At 40.1% G+C, this 24,189-nt stretch overlaps 1 protein-coding gene across 3 annotated transcripts; it reads left to right on the top strand.

Annotated features, from left to right (window-relative positions):
• Positions 1-399: 399 nt before the first annotated feature.
• Positions 400-23,162, top strand: LOC137589006 (carbohydrate sulfotransferase 11-like). 3 transcript variants are annotated; one of them, XM_068306381.1, is made up of 5 exons: positions 400-754; positions 8,810-8,978; positions 18,098-18,162; positions 18,966-19,131; positions 19,559-23,162. In XM_068306381.1, the coding sequence occupies exons 3-5, from the start codon at positions 18,106-18,108 to the stop codon at positions 20,233-20,235; spliced, it is 900 nt and encodes a 299-aa protein (XP_068162482.1). In that variant the 5' UTR covers positions 400-754; positions 8,810-8,978; positions 18,098-18,105; the 3' UTR covers positions 20,236-23,162. The 3 variants fall into 3 exon arrangements, with proteins under 3 accessions (XP_068162482.1, XP_068162473.1, XP_068162463.1); XM_068306372.1 differs by having other exon boundaries at positions 18,095-18,162; XM_068306362.1 differs by lacking the exon at positions 8,810-8,978 and having other exon boundaries at positions 18,095-18,162.
• Positions 23,163-24,189: the final 1,027 nt, after the last annotated feature.

Below are 24,189 nucleotides of genomic sequence, written 5' to 3'. Positions count from 1 at the left end.
ACAGGGTTAGATGGAAGCAACTGATTTGAGGTGGTGGCTTCAGGAAAAGTCGAAAGGTGTGTGTGTGTGTGTGTGTGTGTGTGTGTGTGTGTGTGCGCGCGCGCGCGCGTGTGTACTTTTTTTTTTACATAATTTGAGACTTTACTCTAATCCCGCTACACACCAAGAACCTGGTAAAGAACTAATCAGAGTCATTTTTTTAAAGGTATTTGATATTTCCTGTTCTGCTCAATGCACCACTACACACACTGTGATGAGCGTGCAAGGGGGAGTGACGTCATGGCACCGTGTCCGTCCATGTTTAGTGAATAAGTTTTTTTTTAGTGGTTACGAGAAACAGAAGTTGCCACTGAACGGAACAAGGAACTGTTCATCCCTTTCTATTGTGTTTTAGGCCGTGGTGTGCGAAGGTAGCATTATTTAATATCCCGGCTTAATGTATTATAACTAACAAGTTATTTCCAGACAATAACGTTGAGTCTACAGTCGGCGTTTCTGCTTTTGCGTTAGAATTAACAACAAATTATCGAGGCGCTGAAAAACTGACTGACTAAAGAAATTCCTGAATCGGTTGTCGAGCTTTATAGTTTCATGTTTTGTTGTGTTCTTTAAACCGGCTCCTATCTCCTACCTCCGCCGTCCTCCGGCGGCTTCACAATGAGGAGGATCACCAAGGACGGACGTGTGATCCTGGCGTCGTGCGTTGCCTCGCTCCTGGTTTTCCTGCTCTACTTTCAGAGCGTCAACAAGCCAAGTAAGACCCATTCAAACTCGCCGCCCATTTAACGCGAAGAGAAGCACAGTAGATATAAGGGAGAGTGATGTTGGAGAACCCAAGTCCATTGATTGTACACGTTTAGCAACACCAAAAGTTGAATACTCAGTTAGGTGTTGTATTTAATAAGCATCTAGATGAAGTAAAGCAGCATCTGAATGGGAGCTCTTGAAGTAAAATATAGATCTAAAAAGACATGTTTCTTCGGTGGTCCTGCAAGTATTTTTAGTTTTGCATTCAGTCTGTTAGTTGTGGCTGTGAGGATGTGCGTCCTTGATAAAGAATGATTTTACTAACACTACTAAGTGTGACTGCACGTGTGAGACAGGTGGCAGGTCAGAGGCAGAATGAAAGGTGAATGAAGTGTGAATAAGCTGACTGGTGTTCTGGATCCCCTTCCCCAGCACACCCTGCAGTCCTCAGCTTTAACCCTCATCTCCTCCTTTTACCTCTCCCTTCTCTTTGTTTCCTGGGCTAAGCCTGATGTGAGCATAGAAAGACAGATCTGCCCCCAGGGGATAGCACATTCTCAGAGGAGAGGACTTAGGGAGAGGCAAGGCAAGTTTATTTATGTAGCACAATTCATACATAGGCAATTCAAAGTGCTTTACAAAGGCAACAAAACACAAGAACACTTCAAAGATAAAAGGGGATTAAAACAAGACAATAAAATATCAATAAAAGAGTAATTAAAAAGAGAAGTACATTTAAACACGAGAATAAAATATTTAAACTATAACCACTGATTAAAAAATGCAGATAATTAAAAAAACAATTTCAGGAAAATGCTGCAGTGAACAAGAATGTCTTCAGCCCTGATTTAAATGAAATGACCGTTTGAGCAGACCTCAGGCAGTTTGTTCCACAGGTGAGGAGCATAATAACTAAATGCTGCTTCACTTTGTTTGGTTCTTGTTCTGGGGACACAGAGTAAACCTGTCCCAGATGACCTAAGGGGTCTGGATGCTTCATAAGGAGTTAATAAATCTTGCACGTATTTTGGTCCAAGACCATTTATAGATTTGTAGACCAGCAGTAAGATTTTAAAATCTATCCTTTGACTCACAGGAAGCCAGTGAAGTGATTTAAGGACTGGTGTGATGTGGTCCAGTTTTCTGGTGTTTGTAAGGACTCTGGCAGCAGCGTTCTGGATCAGCTGCCTGATCGATTTTTTATGTAGACCTGTAAGGACACCATTACAGTAATCTATCCTACTGAAAATGAAAGCATGGACAAGTTTTTCTGTGTCTTGTTGAGACAGAAACCCCTTAATTCGTGCAATGATTTTTAGGTGGTAATGGGCAGATTTAGTAAGAGCTTTTAAATGGCTGCTAAAATTCAGGTCTGAGTCTATAATTACACCAAGATTTCTGGCTTGTTTTGTAGCTTTCAATAACATGAAGTCAAGGTGAGCATTGATCTTTGATCTCTCATTTTTGGGGCCAAAACCAATCACTTCTGTTTTGTCTTGATTGAGCTTAAAGGAAATTTTGGTCCATCCATTCATTGATTTGATTGCTTAATTGCTTAATGACAGTAAAGCACTATAGTCTTGTGATGGCACTGAAATGTAAAGTTGAGTGTCATCTGCACAAGTGTGATAGGAGATATTATGGTATTCCATGATCTGAGCAAGGGGTAGCATGTAGATATTAAATAGAAGTGGTCCCAGAATGGACCCTTGTGGAACCCTGCATGTGACCTTTGTCCGCTCTGACTCATGACTACCAGCTGAGACAAAGTAGTCCCTATCTTGCAAGTAAGACTTGAACCAGTTTAACACAGTGCCAGTAAGTCCCACCCACTGTTCTAGTCTGTCCAGCAGGATGTTATGATCAATCGTATCAAATGCATCACTGAGATCCAGCAGTACCAGGGCGGTGGTTTTGAAGGTGTCATTATTCATATGTATGTCATTTAAGACTTTAATAAGTGCGGTCTCAGTGCTGTGATGTGGTCGAAATCCAGACTGAAATGCATTAAAGAGATTGGTTTGCATCATAAAACTGTGAATCTGTTGAAAAACAGCCCGTTCAATGATTTTTCCAAAAAATGGAAGATTTGATATGGGCCTGTAGTTACTTACTATTGAAGCATCCAGGTTGGGCTTTTTTAGAAGTGGTTTTATTACTGCAGTTTTTAAGGGCTGGGGAAACTGCCCTGATGGTGGAGAATTATTTACTATGAGTACTACGTTAGGAGCAATGCAGTTAAAAACGTTTTTGAAAAAGTTTGAAGGCAGCATATCAAGACAACATGTTGTGGATTTTAACTTTAAAACTGTTTCTTCCAAGGTTTTGTGGTTTAGAAGCTTAAAATTTTCAAGATAAGCAGGACAATAAGGTGACATAGTGATTTTCCCTGAGAGAGACGCTAATTTTTTTTCTTATTTGTAATATTTTATCGGTGAAAATTGCTCCAAAGTCATTGCTTGACTTGTTGGACAGCAGCTCAGAAGGAACTGATGCTGTGGTGTTTGTCAGTCTGTCTACAACAGAAAACAGTGTGCGAGCACTATTACTGTTTCTATTGATAATCTCTGGGAAAAATGACTTGCATTTTTCAGTTCCTGGTTGTAGATGTGAAGATTGTCTTTGTAGATGTCATAATGAACCTGGAGTTTGGTTTCGCGCCATCTGCGCTCCGCTTGTCTACAAACGCTTTTTTTGGGTTTTAACAAGCGTGGCATTTATCCAAGTTGGCTTTTCCTTGACTAACAGAACTTTGGTCTTAATCGGGGCGATGGAATCCATAACAGCTAAGACATCAGAAATGAAAGTATTTACAAGATCATCTACAGAATCTGAGGGCAGGCTGGGAGAGGGTGTAAAAGCCTGAGTGAATAATGCACAGGTTTTATCATTGATATAATGCTTTTTGACTACTTTTGTTTCACCCTTGTTCAGATTAGCAGGAGTGGTTATTTTAAAGAAAACACAGTAATGATCAGAAAGGGCAAAATCAGTCACCACAACCTCAGAAATATAAAAACCTTTGGAAATAATTAGATCCAATGTATGCCCCTTGTCATGTGTGGACTCTGTTACATGCTGAGAAAGCCCAAAATTGTCCAGAAGGTTCAAGAGTTCTTTAGCATTTCCGTCTTTCATACTATCAACATGAATGTTTAAATCGCCCACTAAAACAACGTAGTCATATTCAATGCACACAATAGAACAAAGCTTGGCAAAGTCATCAATAAACTCTGTGTTGTATTTAGGAGGTCTGTAAATAGTTATAAATGTTGCTCGATAGGAGAATTTTGACTGGAGAGCGATATATTCAAAAGAAAACAAAAAGTCAAGGTCTCTCTGGTCAAGAGACAGTGTCACCGAGGAAAAGACAGGATACAGAGCTGGAGGTAGCAGAGATGAAGATGCTGAGGTTCTCTTTGGGAGTGACCAGGAAGGATAGGATCAGGAATGAGTATATCAGAGGGACAGCACATGTTAGAGGTTTTGGAGATAAAGTCAGAGAGGTCAGACTGAGATGGTTTTTTAATTTAATTTTTTTAAATACAGTGATTATAATCCCGCAGGGAAATTAGAAGCACACTCTAGTTAGTTCAAATCAGATCAGGCATATATATGTGTGTACAAGCCCCGAACACAAACACATACATGGGGCCTGTATGCATGCAGAGGAGGTAGAGTGGCGGGCAGCTGCTTTATTGGTGCGCCCCAAATGAGCAACTTGTAAGGGGGACGGCACCTTATTCAAGGGCGCCTCGGCAGTGCTCCAGGGGTGAGCTGACACCTCCCACTGTCAACTCATCTCCGGGTGTTTTTGGGGCGGGAGCGGGAATCGAACCACCAATCTTTGGAACATTGGACGACCCGCTCTACCGCGCGCTCTACCACTGAGCCACTGCCGCCCCTTTCTAATTTTTTTTATTTATTTTAATTTTTAAATTTTAATTTTGGTTTGGACATGTCCAGAGGAGAGATAGTGAATATATTGGTAGAAGGATGCTGAGTTTTGAACTGCCAGGCAGGAGGCCTAGAGGAAGACCAAAGAGGAGGTTTATGGATGTAGTGAAAGAGGACATGAAGGTAGTTGGTGTGAGAGAAGAGGATGTAGAAGACAGGGTGAGATGGAGGCAACTGATTTGCTGTGGCGACCCCTGAAAGGAAAAGCTGAAAGGAGAAGAAGAAGATGATCTATTATGGAAACCAACAGCAGGTTTCTTTTGCAATGTTTCATTTTTATTCCTTGTCATTTGTGACTTCGGCTCTGTTTCTGGACACAAGCGACGAGGAACCAGAAAGCCATCTTTATAAAGGCTAGAGTGTGTGTTTACTGATGTAAATATTTAAAAACTTTTCCTCTTTGAAAAAAATAATGAATAACTTCTAGAACAAGTGTGTCAAACTCATTTTCACTGAGGGCCATATCAGCATAATGTCTGTCCTCATAGGGCCAGATGTAACTTATAAATGAAACTAAATGTAACTCAATGTAATATAAAATAAATCTAGCTACTCCTTAATGTTAAATAACTCTGAATTTATTACTTATTCAAGTTCCAAACATTGCAGTTACACAGAAAAAGTTTGTTTCTCTGTTCTCAATTTGTCAGGTTAATATTTGTCAGGCTATGAAACCCACATAACTTAATGAAACAAGGATCAAACTATCCAAGCGAATAAAGACAAATAACATCAAATACAAGTTAAGACATTAACTTGTTTCAAAACATTTTTGTCAATGTAACAAAATAAACTTATTTATGAATTGTGGAAAATGTAGTTTTGACTTATTTATTTTTATACAGTCTGACCTTTTATGCTCTCGTGGGCCACATAAAATGATGTGGTGGGGCACATTTGGCCCCCGGGCCTTGAGTTTGACACATGTGTTCTAGAATATGTGAGGCTTGGCTTCATAACTTCATCTTTACTTCTGATGTTGCAGGTGACAAACCTTGTGTGTGAAGGACTTAAGCCTGAAGTGTTTTTTATTGAAGCAGAGCGTCTGGAGGTTGGATGTTGTCACAGTTGCCTAGATATAGAACACCAGGAATTAGTCTTCTTGCTGCAATGTTACCTGATTGTTAAAGGTCCCATATTATGTTTTTTTTTAAATTCATGTCATTCACCTGCCAGATGTCCAACTACACTGTATTTAAAATATCTTTCCCTAAAGTGATCCGTGGTCCTCAATATCTTTGATTGAATATTGATAAATTCTCTTCCGCTCTCAAAAGGTCTGTTTTAATGGGGCGTAGCTCTCAGCTCCCTATCACCACTCTGCCCTCCTCCGAGCCTCTGTCTGCCTATCTCCCTCCCCCTCTGAGCTGCCCAATCAACTCTGCCGTCCCCTGCATGTTCATGTGCATCGGCATAGTCTGGAACTTTTTAAACTTTCAGTAACTTCGTTGCTACGTACTCTAATTCTTCCTTTATTTTACACTCTTGTTTTTCATGATATACCGTATTGGCCCGAATATAAGATGACCCTGATTATAAGACGACCCCCTCTTTTTCAAGACTAAAGTTTGAAAAAAGACTTTTTGAACACCAAATTGAATTTTTATGCAGAAAATAATTGCAGTACATCTGAAACAAATGATTATAACAATATATTAGAGAGAAAAAGCATTGTATTTTGCCTCATTCAAATCATGCAAACTGTCTATCACATCTTAATATCTGAACATTTAAATATGTAAACTAAAGTGCAATTACATTTGTAAATGAATGGTGAGTGGCACCAACCTTGCTACCATCCGAGAACTGACCCATGTTTCTCCAGATTGTCGCTACGTTTCTCCATTTTCTTACTTTCTTCTCTTTTCTTTCTTACCGCTATTTTAATTTTTTTTCTTCGTGACAGGGGTTTGCTTTGGCCTTGGGAGTTAAGTTCAGCTTTCGCTTTAAAGATATCTGGCGCCATCTAGCGTTGTGAATGGGTATAATGTCTACACCCCGAATGTAAGACGACCCCCACTTTTTCAGTCTTATTTCAATGCAAAAAACAGCGTCTTATATTCGGACCAATATGGTAACGGTTGATTTTTCGGGGCTAAGAATGGACCTGCTTCCTCAGTCTTTGCTGAACAAAGACTCGTATCTCATTGTGTGAACATGATGAGACTGGCCGGTGAGACAATTACATCCCGCTTCAAAGCAGTGTATTGTGATTGTTAAAGCTGTGTTTTAGCAATGACAGATCATAGATAACACAGGAGCTAGGCTAGCGCAAACTAATGAAACATGGGATTTTACCGGTAAGACCAAGTTTTTCTCTTGTGTTTTTCTCTTGTGTCTCGCCTGTGTGTGTGTGTGTGTGTGTGTGTGTGTGTGTGTGTGTGTGTGTGTGTGTGTGTGTGTGTGTGTGTGTGTGTGTGTGTGTGTGTGTGTGTGTGTGTGTGTGTGTGTGTGTGTGTGTGTGTGTGTGTGTGTGTGTGTGTGTGTATACACGTAGCTCTTCAATCACTTACAGGAGCTAAAGTTGCTTTCATTCACCAAAAAAGAGACAATTGTTCTGAATTAGTAATTAATGTTCAACTGGTTATGTGTTCACTGTGATGCTGGGGATAGCCTTAGGTGGACACACACACACACACACATACATCTGACTGACTGAAGCAGCACTAACTAGTTAGCCAAATACTAATTTCAACAGCTTTTGAGGAACTTTCATTGTGTAGCTCTGAGCCAGGTCATTACAACACACCTCTACATAGCCTGATCATGAACCTCACACACACACACACGCACGCATGCACACACGCACACGCACACACACACACACACACACACACACACACATACACACACACACTCGTACACATGAGTGAAGTTGACCTAACTAGTAAGTCAAATGCGAACTGAGTTCAACAGTTTGTGAGGAACATTCAGTGTTAAGCTCTAAGGTAGGGCGTTACTGCACAATGCTACCATAGCCTCAAGGACGGCCATGTCCTTGGGCATGTCAACCAATCAATATCATCAATCTGTCTGTCCAATCAGAGTGCCGTTTGTGACATCAGAAAGGGCAAAAAATCTGATCGTTTTGATTAGTTCCGGGCCATGAATTCCTAAAACGTCAAATATCTATTGATGCAGGAAGCGTTTTTTTTACCACATTCTAGGAGTTTGTCAGGTTAGGGAGGACCACTGTGTATATGTAGAGACCTGAAAAAGTGTGATTTTCATAATAGGTTTAAACAGGGGAGAGCAGTGTTGTCAATCAGGTTAACACCCCTGATTTTCCCTGTTTCTTTTGTTTCTACTGATCTGGTTTTTGATTAATCAATAAAATCTTCATCAAGCTTCCAATTCTGAGTGAACGATAAGATTTCCAAGGCTGCAAGACAGATGACGGCTACAGAAAGTTATCACACCAAATATTAAGTTCAACTTGTACATAATACCTGTCGGGTTAAATAGAGCCTCAAATTTCCAATTTCAACTGTGTTGTGAAACCATTTCTGCTAATCAGCATATAGTTTGATACTTAACAGGAAGCTCAGTGCGTATCATTGTTGTGCTTCCATTGTCTGCCTTCCTGTACCAACCCCCTGGCTTTGGCACTCAGAAAAGAAAGGAAAACAAGATGTTGCTCAACAGTGAACCATTACAAACATGGAAAGTTACATTAAATTAATTTCCCTCTGTGGTGGGTGTTTATTTTGAAAAGGAGTCATGGGTTTAGCTTTTTTCTACATATTTTTGTCTTTATTTTCGCATCATTTATGGGAAGAATAGTGACACATTAGCAACATTTGGCAGGTTTTACAAGGGCTTGAAAAGAAGACAGTACATTTAAATTGTTAACATGCAAGCAGTGTTCAGCAAACATGTAGAACACTGGAGGTCAACGTCAGATCACAGAATGGACTCCACCCCCTGACCCCTCCCTGAGAAATTCACATCAAGAGCAAAAGGAAAAGAAATGAGAAAAAAAAAAACATGTAATGAGAAACATTGTATTACTTTAGAATAATTTAACCTAAATTTGTGAGTTTTTAAATAGACAAGGGTTTTAATTCAAACATTCTTTGGCTCATTGTCTGTCACATTATGACAGGAGGAGCTGTTGTTCCTCTGCTCGAAGGCTGTGGATTCTGACTGGACTTTCCCGTCTCAGTGGACCAGTGATGGCGTGGGGGCAGGGGGCAACACTTGAAGCCATGGACAGCTCTTCTGGAGAAATCGAAGAGGTCTGGATTAATCCCTAATCCAACTCGGCTGTGGAGGTGAAGTCTGAATCGACACATCATAAACATCAGCTGATGTATGCTTCCTCTCTTGAGCATGACCAGCTGCTCAACCAGATTGGTTTCTCTAGCAGTTGAACTAAACTGGTGGAAGGTCAGCAAAACAAGAGAATGTGTTGTTTGCATACGTTTCAAATGACTAAAGTTGCAAACTAAATAGAACCTTCAGAGATTCTATCCTTTATTGATATATAACTGTACGTATACGTACTGTACGTACGTACTGTACGTAATCTCTTGCATATTCACGCTTCAAGATGTCCGGCTTCAGCTCACTGCGGATTTTAAGTCGGTAGTCACGTGATACAGCACGTGTATTCTATTGGCTGATCCGAGACTCTTGGAATGCAACACACTTGTGTGTATTAAAGAAACACTTAAAAGAGTTTTAAACAATCTATAAGAGTGTGGGAAAAGGTAATACAGATTTAAGGTGGTTAATATCACTATGGGGAGGTTTCAAGAACGTTTAAATTATCGTAAATTATCGTACTGTATCGCAGAATTTCGTTATTTGCGGGTGGTCCTGGAAAGCATTAACCGTGAGTAACAAGGATCACTGTACTTTAATTGCTCATTTTAAAGGGGTCAATTATGAAAAACACATTTTTTTCAGGTCCCTACAAATACATAGTGGTCCTCCCTAGTCCGCCCAAATCCTAGAATCTGGAAAACAAACGCTTCCTGCGTCAATAGATCTATTTTAAAAAAGGAAAAATCCACAGCAAATACGCTAGGATTTTTAACAGTTCAATTTGTGACATAACAAATTGAGTGATTGATAGAGTAAATTTACCTAACCTGAGTCATATTTGATTGTCCACCCGGAAATGGGCGTGGTCATCTCCGAGGGGGAGTTCATTCAGGCTACAGTAGCAGTGTGTGGTAACCACCTGGATCAGAGCTACACACTGAAAGTTCCTCACAAACTATTGACGTCAGCTAGCATTTGGCTAACTAGTTAGCCCCGCTCCCCTCAGGTGTGTGTGTGTGTGTGTGTGTGTTTGCGGGGGTGTCATGTTCAGGCTAAGGTAGCAGTGTGTGGCAATGACCTGGATCAGAGCTACACACTGTAAGTTCCTCGTGGAGTTTTTGGTAGTGTGCACGCAGATCTTGCGCTGCGCCCTGGCGTCTGCGCACAGCTGGAACACCTGAGACGCGCACCGTTTCTTCATATACTGTATGTCATTGAATTTTCTCTTTGCTTGCTCTTTTGAATGACAAAATTTGTTCACCCTTGTCAAGCAGAATTGTACATCCAACGTTTTTGGCTGTAGTATTGCAAAAATGCAATCAGCATGTTCAAAAATCCCATTGAATGTGTTGAGCAAAAACCGAAACTCAAAATCCTCCAGACGTGCTTTAAATCCCTCTGCAGAAAGTAAAAAAGTGTCCTCATTATACTCGTCGTGATGTTCTAAAATATGACCAGATCTACCGCTTTTCCTCCTTCAGCCATCATGGGTAGCAGCGAATGTCCTGGTTCAGTTTCGCAGAATGACAAATGAAACCTAACCTAGCAGTTAGGTTTGAGGTAGCAAGTTAGGTTTACTCCACAAACCATTGGAGTTGTGTGTTCGAGCAGCAACGCTGTCCGCCACTGCCCTCCAATGACTCCTTTGCGTCAGCGTCATAGAAGGCTTCTAAACAGGACCGGCATGAAGGGCCTGAGGTCTGCGAGTATGCGAGCTGATTGGTCCAAGCGCTGTACACTGAACAGGCTGTGTTCATTCATTACAGCAGGCAGAACTGTCACTTTGGATTCTGAAGGTCTGGCAGATTTCATGGAACCTGACAACATTAGGGTAGCTGAAATATGATTGGATAAAAAGTTTTATCCAACTTTTTAAATGGAAAAACCTTTTTTATAAAAATAAATAATATTACAATTTTATTTAAAAATATTTATGAATAAATGTGTTTTACTGAGTATGTTTTAGGCCAGCAGAGAAGGTTTTGCTGGCCCTGACGGCCCGCCACTGCTGTTGCTAAGAGAAAGCACATAAAGAATGAAAAGAAATGGCCCCAATACTGATCTTTGTGGAACCATGTGTGTAAATGTTGGTGTATATGGAAGTTGATAAATACAAATTGAGTTCTGTTTGATAAATAAGACTGAAACCAGCTGATTGCTGTTCCTCTAATATCAATAAAACGGTCTAATCTTTCCATCTGGATCTGATTCCTGTAACTCATTGGTGCCAAACATTTAAGTCATTGATTTCCCTGACATTTTCCTATTTTTGTACCGTAATTTGCATAACAAAACGGAGATAAACTTTCAACATCTCTCTCTCTGTCGGACTAATAGTTGTGTGGTTGGATTGACTCAGTAGTGCTCTTCTCTAGTGTTACTGTGAGCAGTCATTGTATGTAATTATGATAATAGCATGAAACAGTGGGGCCCTGTCTGTCTACTAGACAAAGAAAATTTCTGAAAGCTATCCACACTTGTGCACCCAATGCTGATATAGAAAAAGTCTGCTGCCCTACTCTTTGACACAGGAAACCATTTTCAACCATGAGAAAGCACACACATGCTCTAAGTATGCAGCAAAGATATGTGTATTACATGGGAAGTAATGAGTCAGTAGACCTCCTCTAAGCAGAGGCCCAGGAAGACCAGGAAGAACCTGACCTCACTGTAGAGAACCACAGACCCACATTCATAAAGGCAGATTGTAATTTAACTATGCATTTATAAAGATGCCTGAAAGTGAGATGAAAAGACCAATAACTTTATCTTCTTAGATGACACAGCTGTTGAAAACATTTACCTGTGGTGGCATGCACAAAATACTGTATCTCAAAATCTGTAGACATAAAAAGCATAATACAACATTGTGATTGTGATTATTGTGGGGCATCTGGTGATTACCTCTGCTAATATTAATCTGTATTAAAAGTTGTGATGTTTCAATCTCGACTGTACAAATATGGTTTTGCTCATCTTTAGTTCAAAGTCTACAATAATTGTGTGCAGGAGTCACTCTATTCTTTTTTGTTTTGTAATAATCATTCATACTGAGTCTTTTAAATTTGAAGATAATCTGATAAACTCGAACCCCATACTTTATTTTAACTGGCAGATCTAGTCATTTAATCCATGATCTGTTAGAGGTGAGCAGTTACTGAAAGTGGACATTTGAGAGACAGACACATGAACCTTGTGGAATTCTCCAAAGGACATAATTAACTGTAAGTTGCTTGTTGGTTCAATTACCACCTGTCCAGTTCCTTGCATGTGTGTGACACCATTTACCCAAACTACCCCTCAGACATGACTTCCATTCCTGCCATCCATTTTTTTTTATTGATGTCATTCTGTGTTTCCCTCGTTCCTTCAGTCTGAAGATATCCTATATTTTATTGTCATCATTTATTAAACTATAACAAATTTATCATCTTTAATATCTTCATTAAACTTATTATCTTTACATTTTACATGTTTTATCTTTATCCTTCTTCTTCTCCTTTTGTCGTTTCCCTTCAGCTTTTTCCTACATCCATAAACCTCTTTGGTCTTCCTCTAGGCCTCCTGCCTGGCAGTTCAAAACTCAGCATCCTTCTACCAATATATTTACTATTTCTCCACCGGAGAGATAGTAAATATTTACTACACTTTTCTCCACCCATTGCATCCTACAGTAGATACATTTATTTTACTTTACATTTAGTTGCACTCGTATGTTACATCTGGCCCTTTGAGGACAGCCATTATGCTGATGTGACCCCTTGGTGAAAATGGGTTTGACAACCTTGGTCTAGACCATTGTGAACAGGTATACTTGTTGAGGATAGTGTGTTCTGTTCTGAAGAAACAGGGTGTTTTTTCATGACAGGTCACGTGATTTTAGTTCAGACTTCTGCAACTTATTGAGACATCAAACTTAGCTCCTTTAGCCTCCTAAGACTTTAAGACTTTAGGATATAAAAAAGATTTTATAGTCTTGTGGAAAAACAGATATCAACCAGCCTGAAGGTTTTCTTCCATTACAATTGCCAACTTTCCAACTCAAGCCACCTTCTGTTATATTTTAAATTATCTTACAAAGTTTACTTTGCACCTGTTAAATGGTAACATACATGAGCTACTGTTTTGTTCGTATCACCATAGATCACGTATTTATCTGTGTTCATTTACATCATATGCACCAGAAAACCACCACTTCCTCTATGATCCAGGAAGTGATACAACTCCCAACGGTTAAAGGCAGGTCATTCTTACTTGTGAGTCTGCATTGCCGAAGTAAGAACTGAAGTTATATTCCCAAACAAGTTTCCATAATGCATATATACTAGACTGGGTAAACAAACTGCAATATTGTATGACTACTCATCTCTAACCTCCTAGCTCTCACCTAACATTACTCTCTTAAAAATACTTTCTTCACCAGATCATTATAAATGGAGAAGTGCTCTGTGGCATCAAAAAATAAAATATTTACTCAAAAATGTAATATCACTTTTAAATACCCTCAAAATTATCTTCTGTCTTTATGAGGACTTTTTTTTTTGATATACAGATAATAAATAACAAAGTATAGTAAAGATAACAACTAAAGTAGCCGCAAGAGAGCACAAGCCAGTGTCTTATCGTGTCGGTCTCAAGCCCGGATAAATACAGAGGGTTGTGTTAGGGTTAGGGTTAGGAGTACAGGGAGATGCAGCGTAAGGTGAAAATAGAGGTAGCAAAGTCCAAACGAAGGCTTATGATGACTTGTATGTTAAGTTGGACAGTAAGGAAAGAATGGAAAGTAATGGAAAGAGTAGTATGGTCACCTGACTCTTCCCAAGTGGAAGAGTGAGGTTACAAGGAGAAGAGATCAAGAAGGTGGTGTCACGGTTCGGCGTGGCAGTGCTGCTGTGTGGCAGGGAGAGGCCAAGCTGGTGGGTGGAGCCACGGCTCCTCACCTGAGACTCATCCACACACCATGGTGGTCATCTCACCTGAACTTGCTTTGGTGCTAATGACAATAAGGCTTTTTAAGCCTGGCTCAATGAGAGCTCAGAGCTGGTTAGTTTGCTCATGTTTGGTTCCTGGTAGTCTGTCCTGATTATTAGTTTCTTGTCGGTCTGGAGAATTTTTACATTTTTGTTAATAAATCATGGAGGGAAGATTTGCTTTTGGTGTCCTGCACTTGGGTCCATATTCCGCATCACGTGACAGGTGGAGGATTTTAAGTACTTAGGGTCAACAGTCCAGAGCAATGGAGAGTGTGGAAAAGAGGTGAAGAAGCATGTACAGGCAGGATGGAACGGGTGGAGAAAACTGTGAGGTGGGATGCGTGATAGAAGAGTTTCAGCTAAAATGAAAGGAAAAGGTGTACAAAACTGTGGTGAGACCAGCGATGTTGTTTGGTCTAGAGACAGTGTCACTGAAGAAAAGACAGGAGACAGAGCTGGAGGTAGCAGAGATGAAGATGCTGAGGTTCTCTTTGGGAGTGACCAGGATGGATAGGATCAGGAAAGAGTACATCAGAGGGACAGCATGTTAGAAGTTTTGGAGATAAAGTCAGAGAGGCCAGACTGAGATGGTTTGGACATGTCCAGAGGAGAGATAGTGAATATGTTGGTAGAAGGATGCTGAGTTTTGAACTGCCAGGCAGGAGGCCTAAAGGAAGACCAAAGAGGAGGTTTATGGATGCAGTGAAAGAGGAGGTAGTTGTTGTGAGAGAAGAGGATGCAGAAGACAGGGTTAGATGGAGGTAACTGATTCACTTTGGTGACCCCTGAAGGGAAAAGCCGAAAGGAAAAGAATAAAAAGAATAAGATGCGACAACAGCAAACCAAGATGCCACAGCCATAGCACAGTGGCTCAGTGGTAGAACAGGCTTCAGAGCAGGTCATCCAACGTTCCCAAGATCAGCCTTTCTATTACCGCTCCCACCCAGCCATCTCGGAGTCTGAGCCGACAGTGGGAGGTGTCAGCTCTCTTCCCGAGCACTGGCGAGGCTCCCTGGAGAAAGGCGCCATCCCCTTTACAAGTTGCTCATTAGGGCACACCACGTAGGAGCTTCCCGCCATTCACTACCTCCCACTACACTGCGTACGTACAGGCCCCTTAAATGTGTGTGTTCGAGCCTGCATATACAATATATATATACATGACAAAGAACTAACAGTGCGAAAGAGTGTGCTATTAAGTAATTTCCCTTTGGGGATCAATAGTGTATAAAATAAATAAATAAATAAATAATAAACATTCACAACGAGAAATGACAAAAACAGGAACAGGGAGGATCCTGTTGCAATAAGCGTATGAGCAGTTTAGTATATAACAGCGCAAGTATGGGCCAGCCTGTGCCAGCCTTAACTGTAAAAGGAAGTTTTCAAGCTGACTCATAGGGGTTTTGCCCCATGAACTTGAACTGAGAGATTGTTCCAGAGAAAAGGGGCCTTAGTTTTGAGATCCTTGGACCTACCAGTAGGGTGCATTTTGTGACTGCAGCATTCACGTTTCAGTGACAAAACAATAAGAATTATTTCAAATATGATGGTGCCTAGCCATTAAGTGCTTTGTAGGTGAGCAGGGCGTTCTTTTTTGGATTGCAGTGGGAGCCAATTAATGGCATCTATATAAGGAGGAGTAATATGTTCTCTTTTGGCCTAGTTCCAGTCACTACATGATGAGGCATGTGATCCAGTATAGCCAGTACTTGTCATGTTTCATGGCCTGTCCCTGTCTGTCCTGCACTTCCTCATCTGTGTTCAACTGATTCGTGGCCTCATTGTGTCTCCTGCACCTGTGTCTAATAACTCCCCATTAGTCCTGCTTATATTTCCCATTGTGCCTCATCTCATAGCCAGTTTGTTGTGGCCCTTTTCTCGCATTCCATGGTTTACCCACAGCCAGTCATAGTCTTTGAATGTGTGATCATTGCCTGCTTCTTTTTACCTTGCATTTTTGCCTTCTGACTAATTTTGACTTCCTTACTATGCACCGACCTCTGGTAATAAATTTGTCTTTTGGATTTCCACTGGTCTGTTTTGATTTCTGTCCCTTCCTTTCGTTTCTACTTACATTTCATCCTAAAGGGAATGAACCATCATTTCACATCTAAAAATAGTGCATAGATAAGAATAAGATGACTTTTATTCGTCCCACAGTGGGGAAATTCGCATAATTGCGCCAGCAGGTAAGAGGGAAGAAAAGCGGGAAGATACATACAGTACAAACATAGATAGATACATACATACATACATACAGTAAATGCATATGTATAGGTATACATATTTTACATATATTAGATATACAGATGTTTTATAATATATGTACTTCACATCTGCACTGTACAGTCAGGTCCATAAATATTGGGACATCAACACTATTTTCATCTTTTCGGCCCTGTACACCACCACAATGGATTTGAAATAACACAAATAATACTTGCTTTACGTGCAGACTTCCAGCTTTAATTTGAGGGTATTTGCATCCAAATCAGGTGAACGGTGTGGGAATTACAACAGTTCCTACATGTGCCTCCTACTTTTTATGGGACCAAAAGTAATTGGACAATTGGCTGCCCAGCTGTTCCTTGACCAGGTGTGTGTGATTCCCCCCTGATCTCATTTACTTGCAGACAAAACGTCTAGAGTTAATTCAAAGTTTGCATTTGGAATCGAATTGCTGTTAAATCTGAATATGAGGTCTAAAGAGCTGTCACTATCAGTGAAGCAAGCCATCATTAGGCGGAAAAAGCAAAACAAATCCATCAGAAAGATAGCAAAAACATTAGGTGTGGCCAAATCAACTATTTGGAACATTCTTAAAAAGAAAGAACGCACCGGTGAGCTCAGCAACACCGAAAAGCCCGGAAGACCACGGAAAACGACTGTGGTGGACGACAGAAGAATTTTTTCCCTGGTGAACAATTTTTCCCCTTCACAACAGTTGGCCAGATCAAGAACACTCTCCAGGAAGTAGGCGTCAAAGTCAACAATCAAGAGACAACTTCACCAGAGTGAATACAGAGGCTTCGGCACAAGCTGTAAACCACTGGTGAGCCTCAAAACCAGAAAGATCAGATTGGAATTTGCCAAAAGACATCTAATAAAGCCAATAGAACAACATCATATGGACAGATGAGACAAAGCTCAACTTGTACCAGAATGATGGGAAGAGAAAGAGTATGGAGAAGGAAAGGAACTGCTCATGATCCAAAACATACCGCCTCATCAGTGAAGCATGGTGGTGGTAGTGTGCATGTATGGCTGCCAATGCAATTGGTTCCCTTGTATTTATTCATGATGTGACTGCTGGCAAAAGCAGCAGGATGAATTCTGAAGTGTTTGGGGCAATATTATCTCCACATATTCAGCCAAATGCTTCAGAACTCATTGGATGGCGCTTCACAGTGCAGATGGACAATGAACCGAAACATACTGTGAAAGCAACCAAAGAGTTTTTTAAGGCAAAGAAGTGGAAGGTTATGGAATGGCCAAGTCAATCACCAGACCTGAATCCAATTGAGCATGCATTTTAAATGCTGAAGAGAAAACTGAAGGGAAAATGCCCCATGAACAAGTAGGAACTGAAGACAGTTGCAGTGGAGGCCTGGCAGAGCATCACCAGGAACAAAACTCAACGTCTGGTGATGTCTCTGCATTCCATGCTTCAGGCTGTCATTGACTGCAAAGGATTTGCAACCAAATATTAAAAATTGACAGTTTGATTTATGATTGTTTAGTTTGTCGAATTACTTTTGGTCCCTTAAATAGCAGGAGGCACATGTAGGAACTGTTGTAATTCCTACACTGTTCACCTGATTTGGATACAAATACCCTCAAATTAAAGCTGGAAGTCTGCAGTTAAAGCACATATTGTTTGTATCATTTCAAATCCATATTGGTGGTATACAGGGCCAAACAGACGAAAATAGTGTTGATGTCCCATTATTTATGGACCTGACTGTACATGTAACTGCATGTGTGGCCTGTATGCATTGTCTGAGATGACAATGATATACTGTATGTATGTATAAAGAGACTTAGACGCACATAAGCGTGTTAAGGCATGTATGTGTAAGCCTCATGATATATGTGAATCCTCTACTTCAATTGACAAAATTTTGTTTGTGTTTCTCTTTGTACAGTAGATCCTGGCATGAAGTCAGAGAAAAGCCGAAGAAATTCACTGCAGGCCTTCTACGATGAAGAACAGGTAAAGTCATATTAATATCTATTTGTCAAACTCTGTCAGTTTCATTATTCAGTATCATTTTGTAAAATTAAGAAATATATAATTACAGCCTTTGTTGGCTGGTAAATGGTAATATTTCCATTTTAACATATGTTATACTTCTCGTGGAATGCAATGCTATAACAATTCAAGTACAAGTTCTTCATAATATTAATAAAATGGAATGTGAGAAAATACTGATATACTCAAAACCAGTCAAACAGAAATGTAAATTACTCTCTAAAAATAATACAAAAAGGCTCTTGAATAAATTGTCCTGACAGCAACGTAGCAAAGAATAGTTGCCTCGTGTTGTCTTTAATATAAGGCAACATGGCAAGAAGATAAAATAAAAATGAACCGTGTTGGTCATGTCTGAGATCATGTTATTGATAAGTGTATCAGATAATGAAATGTCCAATAAGTCAGTGTAGTTGCCATTACTGAACTACAGATGAAATCATCACGATCATTTTCTCCAATAGGGTTCATACTAAATATGAAATGACAGTGTGAAAACAATGTTAATGGAGTCAGCAGAAAATTATGAGCCAATAACATTCAGGATTGTCAAAGGAAAATATTTTTGTATTCAAGCACTAGAACTTCTGAATATCCAGGTGATTGTCAAGCTCTTGCTTTGTTGTACTATTATACTGGTTGCAGTGGTTGTTCTGAACAGACAACCTACATGAAACAATTTTCTTTTTTGACTTCTCTCTTCCACCCTTCTGGATGTTGTTGCGGTGGTTGCCTGCTCCATTTCGATTACATCCCTGAATCAGTTAGAGGTGTTGGAGGCTCAGAAAGCCCTCCATGCCCGTAGGGAGCTGCTGGAGGAGACATGTCTGAGCCACAGGAGGAAGCGGCAGGTGCTTTCACCTAAGGATCTCAAACACCTCATTGTGGATGATAAACACAAGCTTCTTTACTGCTATGTACCCAAGGTAGGTCACGGCTAGTTAAGTAATGCAGTTCGAATTGTAGCATGGAGGTCTTCAGATTGTGAGTGGGAGGGGGAAAAGTTATTACTCCTCATTATTAAAAAACACATAGTTTTCTTTACATCCATGGATACATTGCATACAGGAAGTAATAATAGACAATCCAGAATAATTTTAGTGTTACCAACTTGCATAAGTCTAATCAAATAAAACATGGGGGTCACATTGAAAGGCTCAATGAAAGTCACCGGACCCATGTCATCTGTTCTAGTTCTATAGATGGATAGACTGCCAGATTTTTTAAAAAACTCTGCTCCAAATAGGCTATACATATTGGGGTTATTCATTTGTAGACCAGACTGTTGTAGTGTGTAAAATACTGTGAATGTATCAGTAGAAGTGAAAGGAAATATCTCTTTATTCTTTACAGGTAGCTTGCACCAATTGGAAGCGTGTCCTGATGGTCCTCACTGGCAATGGCCGCTACACTGACCCCCTTGCCATCCCTGCTAATGAAGCCCATTTAGCAGGCAACCTCCCAAAGCTCTCAAACTTCTCTGTCCCCGAGATCAACCGACGTCTTCGTAGCTACCTCAAATTCATCTTTGTGCGGGAGCCCTTTGAGCGTTTGGTCTCTGCCTACCTAAACAAATTTACCCGTCCCTACAACACTGCTTTCCACAAGCTTTACGGAACTAAGATCATCCGTCGACATCGGCCTGATGCAGGGCTCAAAGCACTTGAGAAAGGAAATAATGTTACTTTCCGTGAGTTTGTCCAGTACCTCGTGGACCCTAAAACCCAACAGGAGGAACCTTTTAATGAGCACTGGGAGCGGGTGCACTCCCTGTGCCACCCCTGCCTGATCCACTATGATCTAGTGGGGAAGTACGAAACTCTGCAGCCAGATGCTCAGACTGTCCTTAAGTTGGCTGGAATAGAGGGAACACTTCAGTTTCCAACATCTAGTAAGACCACAAGGATAGATAGCAACATAGCAGCTGGTTTCTTTAATCAGATCAGTCCTGACCACCAGGAGAGACTGTTCAACCTGTACCGAATGGACTTCTTGCTCTTCAACTACTCTACACCAGAGTACCTCAGGACATAATGAGGAGTAGAGAAAGGATGACAGTAACATGGATGAAGCAGATCAGGCTACCCTCTCACAGGGCCTTCTGACTTTTTATCTAAAGATTTATCTTTTTTGTACTTTTTTATTGCCATGGACTTTTGTATAAGTCTCATACATGCCTAGCCCATCACAAGCACTGACTTGTGATTGTGACTCATACCTGATTTTTTGGTTTCAGTTAATGAAACTTTCTACATATGACAAAAACAAAACAAAAACAGTGTGTTTGCACTGCTTTTTTTGACAGGTATGTTTGATTTTTTTCAAGTTTAGCAAAACACAATTATGTTTCAAAAATGTATGTGACAAATTATTTGTCTTTATAAAGAATTCTTTGTGTTTGACACAAGGTTCAGTTCAAATTAACTATTTATTTTGTATTAACTTCTCACCTAGAAAATGAGTTTGTCAGGTAGAGCAAATACTTTTAGTGTTGTGGTCTGTTCCATTTCACCATTGACTTGGTGTGTTGAGCCTTCTCAGGATCTCTGCAGTGCTCACAAGTAAGGCTTGAAAATGATGATCCATTAATTAAAGTCACATATCAGAGGAGCAGGTTCTCCTCTTGAATGGAATGTATTGGCGATGAAATGTAGTAGAGCACATCCATCAAAGCAAGGAGTATGCAGTATGACAACTGAATCAACTTTACTTCAATGTGTCAAATGCTGAATGTATTTATTGTCATGGAAATGTGTGTGTGGTGGTAAGGGCTGATGATTTTGTAAAAAATTTATATGATTTTTTTCAAGGGAACTTTTATTTGTTTTTTGTAAGTTGGTGACGGTATCGGCTTTTGCAAATCAACACTTCGCAAAGAGAAATCTTCTGGACATTTCAGAAGCAATCTTTTGGTCACAACTCTCTGTGATTTCTATATTAAGGTTTGCCTGTTGAATCTACCATAATGCATATCTGAGTTTCGTCCTGTCTTAGTACTAGCAAAGATTTTTGCTGCTATCCATGCTCTATCGGTGTCTGTATTTAGACGTAGGCGGGTAGGCTAAACAAGCAAACACATAGCTTTAGTCAGTGCTGGGTTCAATCCAGCTCAGCCCTGTCAGAGCTCTCCTTGTTGGAGCGATAGGAGTCAGCTACATTCATCTCCACTGCAGGTCCTGGTTCAGCAAATGTATTGGAATTTAAAGTAAATAAAACTGAAGAAATGAAGGACATTATTTATTAATGGCCTGTAACTGTTAAAAATAGGGCTTTAAATGATTAAAGAGAATAAAAAAATCTGATTTTGCAAATAAATAAATAAATGAAGCCTCATTTATGCAATGTATACAAATTAATTCATCATTTTCAAACTGTGTCTCTGTCACTATGTATACACTGTGCGTATGAAGTCTTTATGTTGGCCACACATCCACAGAAAGCAATGAAGAGTAAAACATTGTGACAAGAACAAACATGTAATAGTTCTATGTTTATCTAGCCAGTAAACAAGAAGCAGAGGTAACTATGGTAAAAGAAGAAAATATTAAGCTGTGGATTGCCTGAGGATGGAGGGTCTTATTGGGACAAAATGTTTTACACATTTGTTGCATGTTAATTGAATTATGACTGTATTAAGCTTTTGAAAAATGTACAAATATGAATGAAAACTTAATTGTATTAGGTATTTTATTACGTATTTTTAATGTTGTGTATCAATGGTGTTTTGTGAAATTTTAAGCCTTATTTGAAGACCTAAGGTCCGAAGTAAGTCAGCACACTCACAAATGGTTAATATGTTTATTATCACAAAAGATCCACAAAGCAAGCAAATATAATCAACAGTGATGAAAACGCTAGATACAGGTTGTCATTCCCGCAATCCCCACATTAACATCAGTTCAAAGAATGCAAACAAGTCATCAGCTATATCACTCTTACCGTTGACAATAGGCGGAGAGCCAACACCTCAGTCAGAGCAGCAGATGAAAAACAAAGGACCAGGCGTCTGTACCAAGACCCATGGCAGACTAACTTGGTAGAGAAAAATCTCTCTTCTTTATAGTGGAATATCGCGTGTAAGCGAGGAGGGCCGGTCCCCACTTGCAGGCAACATCCATCTTTAGTCAAGGTCAGCAGTCTCCCCTTGTTCAGGATATGATTATCAGCTAAGATAACACAACAAGTGGTACATCTCACAGGTTGACATGTTTACAGAAAACTCGGGGGGGAAACAGGTGATGTATATCATAGGCTGTCATTAACAAGACAGGTAAAGATATTTTATGAGAGTTGGGGTACTCTCCGAACATATATTTCATGAGAATCTGCAACAGTAATGAGTTTGAGCTCATTTAGGAGTTCATTCGTAGAACACTTGAGTTCATTCATACACTTGGGTTCATCCATGGGACACATAAGACATATACACTTGAGTTCATTCGTGGGACACATGAGTTCATTCATGGGACATTTAAGACATACACTTTCCTCCACAAATGGGCCGAGATATTTCTAGGTCTCTGAAAAAGAAGTTGTATAGTACTTTAAAGCACTTTGTGACAAATGTGACTCGTGGCACTTGAGTATCATTAGCTGCAGAATATTGAGAGTGGGAGTGTGGGTGACAATAACAGGAGCTCTCTAGATCTGACTGGCCCATCACTCATCGCTAGTGATGGTGGTTGAGTTGCATTATGAGAAGATTACACCTCAAATATACTAAAACATGACCTGCAATCAGGATATAAGTTTCAGTTTTGTTCAGAAGGTTTGTTACATTGTGTTTGTGCGTGTGTACACAAGCTAGCCCTTGACTGCTAACACTTTCCTCTCCTTGTCACATATCCTGTGTGGAACTTTGTATCTTCCTCAATTGTTCTGTTTGTACTCATGCTTTAAGTTGAGAAAGTGCAATATCCATTTGTGATGTTCTGTTATGTGTTAAAAGATGTATCCTTGTAGGTGGGTTTCTTTTTCGTCCTAGCCTTGAAGTTGTGCTGCCATGTCTTTTTTATTTTTCTGGCAGCATAGTGGCAAAGTGGGTAGCACTGCAAAGCGGTTCCGGGTCCACGTCCCGCTCTGTTTGCGTGTTCCCCCTGTGTCTGCGTGGGCTCACTCGGGGTTCTCTAGCTTCCTTCCACATCCAAAAACATGCGCTTCAGGTTAATTGTCCCTGATTGACTGTAGGTATGACTGTGTGCATGCGTGTTTGTCTCTGTGTGGCTCTGCGGTGCATCGCGTAGTTTCCCTCTTCCAAGCCAGCTGGGATCGGCTTCAGCTCCCCATGACCCGTGACAGCGGATGGAGCAGTTCAGAAGATGAATGGATAGATGTTTTCATAAATTCTTAATGTTCTATTGATGTTGCCGTGGTGGATTTAAATCACAATTTGCCATTTTGACTTGCTAGAACATAAATACCATCCTGTACAATTTTTTTTTTTTACAGAAAATACAGAATACAAAAGTATGTTCTTTTAAAGGGGATTATCATACTGTTTATCCATCTAAAATGACCATGAATATGTATGAACACAGGACATCAAATCACTGTAGCGCTCTCCTTCACCTGTGAAATGGCGAACAGACCACAATCAGATAACCTGTCACACACCAGTGTACTTCTGCCACAAAACTGTGAAATTGATTACTTGAAGTGCACTTGCAGATGTGATAGTTGATTAGTTACCTTGAAGTTTCACAAAATACAATAAAAGCAGCATCACTGATTGGCTTAAAATTTTATGAGAAGCAAAAACAAAATCAAACATATTGTCCTATTATGAAAAACATGTTTTTTTCATGTCTCTACTTCCTCCCCTGAACAACTTCTAGAATCTGGAAAAATAACGGGTCCTGTTTTAACTGCACAGCCCACAAACTCAAGAAACAGGCCTGAAATGACCTGAACAGAATCAGCTCATTTCAGGCCCATGACATCACTTTGGGAGTGATTGACATAGCCCGGCTCAGTCTGAATGATAACACT

The sequence above is a fragment of the Antennarius striatus genome, chromosome 2, assembly GCF_040054535.1.
Source record: "Antennarius striatus isolate MH-2024 chromosome 2, ASM4005453v1, whole genome shotgun sequence".
Classification (NCBI taxonomy): Eukaryota; Metazoa; Chordata; class Actinopteri; order Lophiiformes; family Antennariidae; genus Antennarius; species Antennarius striatus.
The sequence above is the reverse complement of the archived record's forward strand: the minus strand, read 5'-3'. Positions and strand labels throughout refer to the sequence as shown.

Coding starts and splice junctions, on each gene's coding strand:
- LOC137589006 (XM_068306362.1), top strand. CDS start 658: ATGAGGAGGATCACCAAGGACGGACGTGTGATCCTGGCGTCGTGCGTT. Junction 755..18,094: donor TCAGAGCGTCAACAAGCCAA/GTAAGACCCATT, acceptor CTCTTTGTACAG/TAGATCCTGGCATGAAGTCA. Junction 18,163..18,965: donor CCTTCTACGATGAAGAACAG/GTAAAGTCATAT, acceptor TCCCTGAATCAG/TTAGAGGTGTTGGAGGCTCA.